Source organism: Bison bison, unplaced genomic scaffold (genome assembly GCF_000754665.1).
Source record: "Bison bison bison isolate TAMUID 2011002044 unplaced genomic scaffold, Bison_UMD1.0 scf7180017864338, whole genome shotgun sequence".
NCBI classification, from domain to species: domain Eukaryota; kingdom Metazoa; phylum Chordata; class Mammalia; order Artiodactyla; family Bovidae; genus Bison; species Bison bison.
The window spans coordinates 2,606,333-2,612,559 of record NW_011494910.1 but is presented as its reverse complement, the minus strand read 5'-3'; the positions used below and the strand labels follow the sequence as shown (position 1 = coordinate 2,612,559).

The window sequence follows — 6,227 nt, the reverse complement described above, 5'->3', positions numbered from 1 at the left end:
CCTGTCTGGCCAGGTCTGCAGAGGGAAGCTGAGGCCAAGAGAGGACACTTCTCCAGGGCAGAGGGGCAGGCGGGTGCTGGGCCAGGATGCCAGGATGTGCCCACACTCCTAGACGCCTGGGCGGGGGTCTTTTCTGTGAGGCCGGGCTGCTGGCTCTCTGGGATGGAAGCAGCCATCAGAGGAGAGAGAAGCAGCCACCCTCCAGGAGGCAGACGGAACTGCCTGTGGACCAGCGGGGACAGGAAGGGTCAAAGAAAGAGGTCAAGGGCTCTGAGTTCTGGTCCCGAGTGTGTCCCTGTGGCTTTGGGAAAGCCCTTCCTTCTCACTGGGCCTTAGTCCTGCCATCAAGAGGGTTCATCTAGCTCTGACTCTGTGATCTGTGACTCTCTCTGGAAAGACTGCCCTTGGCAAGAAGCGAGGGTCCGAGCCCAAGAGAGACAAACCCCTCCCTGCCTTTCCTTTTCTCTTTCTTGGCGGTGTTACCCTTAGCTCTGGTTTATCCACAGAAAGATGCTGGTTTCAGGGCAAGCGGAGGGAGGTGGCAGGGTGTACATATGAGACAGGAGGGCTGGCAATCAGAGACAAAACTAGCCAGGCGTGGAGGGCTGTGCCCAGCTCCCTCAGAGGCTCTGCAGGCCCTGCCCTTAAGCTCCTCTCACGCGGAGAGAGCTGGTCATTACAGTGGCATCTGCCTGCTGGGGTGCCTGCTGTGCCCCCAGGGAGGGAGACACCCAGAGGGGGCAGGCATCTGCTCTGGCACTGCATCCCGTCCCCCGAGGCAGGGACCAGGTGCTGCCCTTCAGAGGAGAGAGAGGTCCCGGCAGGCAGGAACACAGCGGGCCGGGCAGGCTGAGCAGACACCCCGCGGCCCGCTCCTCTGCCCCAGGCCACACCTAGCCATCCCTGGGCTGTGGCAAACGCCGTCTGGATTGTCACTAGAGTGGGAAGGGAGTTCTTGCCTCAGCGCTGGGCACAGGCAGCTGCCAGGGGCGGGGAGGGCTGCGAACCAGAGCAGAGGAGCTGGGCACCAGCAGGTGGGAAGCTAGCAGCCCACCCCCACTGCGCCAAGCGAGACACCCCCACCGCGCGCCAAGGGACAGTGGCCCTGTCTCCTGGCCTAACTGACGGCAGGGCTGCGGGAGGGGCAGCTGAGATGGAAGTGGGCCTCCAGGGTTACGTTATCTTTGTTCAGGGGGTGAAATTCATGTTTTGAAAAACAAGCAGATTCTAATGACCAAGCCCCTGACCCCACTTGCCACTCTGTTTCACCGGCACCCTCTCCCCAGGGCTCTCCACTCCCGCTGCACGGTCGTGATGACTGTCTGTGTGATTCTTGTGAACTCCAGGCCCCCAAGCTACATGCAGGTACTGGCCAGGCTGGCCCAGCGGGCGTGGAGGCTGTGGGAAAGGGCTTCACTGTGCTAGGTTCTTCTGGGGAAAGAGGACCTACATCCGGGAAAGGACTGTGACCCTGTGGTCTAGGCACCCGTTGGCCTCCCTTCCAGAAGACCTCTGAGGACCAGGTGGACAGACCAGGGAGAGAGAAGCAGAGAGAGCCCCACCAGAGAGGTGCTGGGCAGGGGGGTCCCAGACGAGCAGGGCGAGCCCACACCCCAGGCTGTCCCGCCCAGGAACCTGGTTTCTGCTCTAACATACTGATTTTCGCCCTTTCCAACTTCCGACTCTGGGATTCATCCAAGTGGGGCTCCAGGATGGATGCTGCAGGCCCCCCAGAGCCACAGCCAAGGGGGGTGCAGGTGCACACACGTGTGTGTGCCCATGTGTGTGCTGTGTAAGCCCGTGCGTGCACGCACCAGTATTTGTATCTCCAGCCTCAGAGTCAGTGGGGCCGGGGGTGGCAGTGGGGAGGAAGCACACGCTTTCACCCAGCAACTGTGGTGTCTGGGAGGAGAGGTGCCCGAGAAAGCGGCTTCTCCCGGCACAGGTCCCTGGGCCCGCCCCTCATGCCGCCTCGAGCTGCACTGAGGGTCTGGGGAGAGAAGGCCCAGGCCCTCTGGGACTCATGGCCAGAGAAGGACCCTGGACCAACGGGGAAGCTGGGCCCCACGAGGGGTGCTGAGGACTGTTGGGGAAGGGCCTCTCACACTTGCCCTTTGGGAGGCTTATGAGGATGCAGAGAGTGGACGGACAAACAGTCTATAAGGCGCAGACACTCCCCAGCCTGGGCCTTGGTCCTCTCGTTGGGGACACGGGCCCTGGACCAAACGCTGTCCAAGGCCCATTCCAGGCTGCAGCCCAGAATGTCATTCTAGGTCCTGAGGGAAAGGCCCAGAACACCGCTCCCTTTATCCCTCAACCAGCTGTCTCAAACACAATACAACTTCCCCGTGTCGTCACCATTTTCAGGGCCGGGGTGGGGTACAGGCAGAGGGGGAGCTGAGGCAGATGGCTCCTGTGTGGGCAGCGGCTCTGCTGCCCGTTGATCTGATCCTGTCTGGGAGGCTGCTGACGGGCAACGTGGCAGAGGTCCAAGACAGGCTAAGGAGAGGTCAGAGGGGGATGGGGTGGCCTGGCCCAGAGAGACTGGTGAGGCTAAGGAGAGGTCAGAGGGGGATGGGGTGGCCTGGCCCAGAGAGACTGGTGGGGGTGGGCTCTGGTCTGAGCACTTCCTCCCATCGCACCTGGCCTGGGGATGAGACCTCCAGGACTCATTCTGCACTAGTCCTTTGCTCAAAGCACACTTGCCATTAAAATGGACAGATGACAATTCTGTTAAGCCAGATACAAAGGCCCGTCCAGACCTGAGTGGAAGCATGGGCGCAGGACAAGGGCAGTAGCCGGACGTTGCGGCCCGGCCTCCCCAGTTCTGTACTAGCTCACAGTGGGGAGTGCATGAGGCTTGGCCAGGTCACTTCCTAGTCCAGGCCTTGGTCCTCTTGTTGGGGACACGGGCGCCAGAACAAATGCTGTCCAAAGCCCATTCCAGGCTGCAGCCCAGAGATGGCATTCTAGGTCCTGAGGGAAAGGCCCAGAACATCGCTCCCTTCACCCTCCTGTAGTTGAGTCTCAAATATAATACAACTGCCCCGTGTCGTCATCATTTTCAGGGCTGGGGTGGGGTACAGGCAGATGGGAAGCTGAGAGCAGAGCTCATTGCACAGCAAGAGGGAGCCTGGGGCTCGCTTTCAGAGCAAAAAGGTAGAAACACACATACAAAGAACACAATAAACCTGAGTTGTGCAGCTGGATGAATAAAACGCTGCTCATCAAATGAGTGTGAGTGTGCTGGGCGGTGCTCCCGCCACAGGCAGAGCTGATGGGAGGACCTCCACGCGGTGGCCTCTGAGCCCAGCTGTCAGCCCTGAGGGCAGGAGGGAAAACCCACCAGACAGGGGTGCTGTGCGTGAGCAGGAGTGAAGGGGACCCCGCACCTGTAATCAAAGGAGCCATCCTCTTCTTTGGGGTCTTCAGGGCCGAGGGGCACATCCTTCTTTTCTCGCACTTGGTCAGGAAGAGAAACAAAGACACAGAGGTGATGACTGGCCCCAAAGGAACAGCCAAAGACGCTGCCTCTGGGTTCAACACCTCTTTCTCGATACAGCACCACCCACGCCCTCTGCTTCTTGCCTCCCGCTTTTAAGCAGGTTCCAGGCTAATTCTGCCTCCTCGCCATCATCTCCACTGATCACTGAAATCTTCCCCAACCTGGCTCGCCTCAGCCTCTCCATGAGGTCCTTCCCAAACACCTGGACGCCGTCCTTTCCTTGGCAACTTTCCTTTTTGCCACACTGTGTGGCAGGCGAGATCTTAGTTCTCTGAACAGGGATCCAACCCACGCCCCCTGCACTCCTTAGCACGGAGTCCTAACCACTGGATTGTCAGGGAATTCCTTGGCACCTTTCTTAATCCTGCTCTGTGTGACAATTACTTGTGCACATTTATGACACCTGTAATAGAATGCCAGTTCTTTCCTTGAGGGTGGGGACTGTGTGTCTCTTTAAAGCTCCTGGGAGAGTGTCCTGGGCAGAGAGGACACGCTGTACACGCCTCTGGAATGGAAGGCGCTCTCCTAACTGGGACCCCACTTGTCTGCATGACTCCCCTTTCCCACACCGCCCGTGAATGGCCAGCACTCCTCCCAGGCCCTGTCTGGTGCTGTGCCCCTCCTACTGCACCAGCTGCCCTGTCCTTGACGGAGCAGTCACTTCTTCTAGAACCCTTTGCACCCAGCACAAGGGCTGGTGCACCGCAGACACTCAGGTGAATGACTGTGCTTCTTTTTGAGGCACAAGGCAGGATAACCACCCCTATTTTCGCGGAGGGAAGCTGAGGCCTGGAAGACATCGCATAACAATTAGCAACTAAACAAAATGTCGAATTGACACTGGAGCCACTGGAGCCCTGGTCTCATGGCTCCTGGTTCTTTCATCTTCTGATGTAAGGAAAGGGGCATAACTGGAAGAAGAACTTTCTGAAATGGGCAGAGGAAGGTCCAGAGTTAGCTGATCAGTTCTCAGGTGTCCCAGTTCCACTTGGAACAAGGAGTGAGATCAGAGAGGCCGCCCTTCCTCAGCCTTTCTTACAGAAGAAAAGCAATCCCAGCACAGCACAACAAAGTGAACAAATCGTTCACCAATGTGCATGCTAAGCACTAAGTCGCTCAGTCGTGTCCAACTCTGCGACCCCATGGACTGTAGCCCGCCAGGCTCCTCTGTCCATGGGGATTCTCCAGACAAGAATACTGGAGTGGACTGCCATTTCCCTCTCCATCATTCACCAATAATGAAGTATAATTTCCTGCCATTCCTGACTTGAAGGAGTCCTTTAGAATCCTAGGGTCTGAGAGCACATGGGCCAGAGGAAGAAAATAGAATAGAATCTCCTCTCTCTGAGTTGAGTTTTAGGAGATCGTGGAGAAGGACTTGTTCACAGAGATGGGGAGAAGCCAGTGCTTGGAGAGCACAGGGTGTATCTGGTGATGGCTCTGGGGGCAGGGAGCAATTTCATCCTGCAGTCCAGCTGGACTTCTGCTCTCAGGGTCATCCATTATCCTGTCTCCTGTCACCCTCCCCACCCCATCACAGACAGATGGCTTTCTTGTCCCTGTTTGAAAAACAATCAATATTTCCAGAAACAAAAAAGCCAGAGGTCCTTGTCCTTGACCTTGGTTTGTCTGGGCTGGAGGATCTTCAGGCCACAGAACAGAAGTACCTCTCTGGGACTCAAAGGAAAGCCCAAAGCCCTTTAAGGACTGGCGAGGGGTGGGGTTCCTCTCCGTGCAACCTACCCCCCAGCCTCTGCCTGCTCCTCATATAGGGCCATCTGTCCCCTTGTTGAGGTATTGTGATTGCAACCCCGCCGTGCTGAGCGCCCAGCTCCACAGCCTCTCTCGTGTGTGTGCTTCTTCCATCCAGACCTCTCCTCCCTCCAGCCTCTCTCTCTCATGGTTACAGAAAAGCATCTCTCCTTTCTCCTTCACTGGGATACAGGGTCCTAATGAGATTCAGGCTGAAAAAAGCCAATTACTGAGCAGATGGGTGGTGAGTCCAGGGGAGGGAAGGTCACTCTTAATGGGAGCCAGGGCTCCTTCCATCCCCTCTCTGGCTGCTTGGACTGCTCCATCCCCCCACCTCAGGGGAACTTAATTAACTCAAGTGCTTTCTGGCAACTCTACGGTGCACAGAACAGGCAAGAGGACCCTACGTCCCAGCCTGGGGAAGGGCTGTGCTTGCTGAGAGAATGGCGACTCACAGGAAGAGCCTGGTGGCCCTGTCCCCGAAGCTGGCTCCTCGGACACATCTTACCGGGGTACTTGCCGCCGCGACTCCTCTTGATGAAACAGACGATGAGCAGGATCAGCACCAGCAGGGCGATGGCACACATGAGTCCGATGAACCAGCCCTGGGTGGCAATGTCCGCCTGGTTGTTGGTGTAGGCTGTGGGGGAGGGCCAGAGGCACACACATGAATGACCGGTTCACAAGGCGGCACGCAAGGAGGAGGGAGAATTTCGGCTATTTCATGGCCAGGTTCCTCCTGCAGCCTACCGCTACCACCCGGCAGCCCTCTGGCTCAAACCACCCCGCTACAGGGATGAAAAGGCAAGGGCAAAAGGTCAGAAAAGAGGCACCAACAAGGAAGGAGTAGAGGGAACAGAATAAGCAGCAGAAGGCTGAGCAGGCCCTTTGGGAAGAGAACCGTCCTAAGCTTGAGGCACTGGCATTCTTGCAAGCACAGTGGCTGGGCACAGCCTGGTGGGGAAGGAAG

General features: G+C 57.6%; 1 protein-coding gene across 1 annotated transcript in view; it reads right to left on the bottom strand.

Moving 5' to 3' along the window:
* NFASC (neurofascin) overlaps positions 1 to 6,227 on the bottom strand; it is a 196,394-nt gene that overhangs the window by 2,455 nt on the left and 187,712 nt on the right. Inside the window, exons 28-29 of the mRNA XM_010854162.1 lie at positions 5,766 to 5,897; positions 3,393 to 3,462 (exon numbers count right to left, since the gene is read on the bottom strand). Coding sequence (XP_010852464.1) covers positions 3,393 to 3,462; positions 5,766 to 5,897 — 202 coding nt within the window. The remainder of the gene's footprint in view (positions 1 to 3,392; positions 3,463 to 5,765; positions 5,898 to 6,227) is intronic.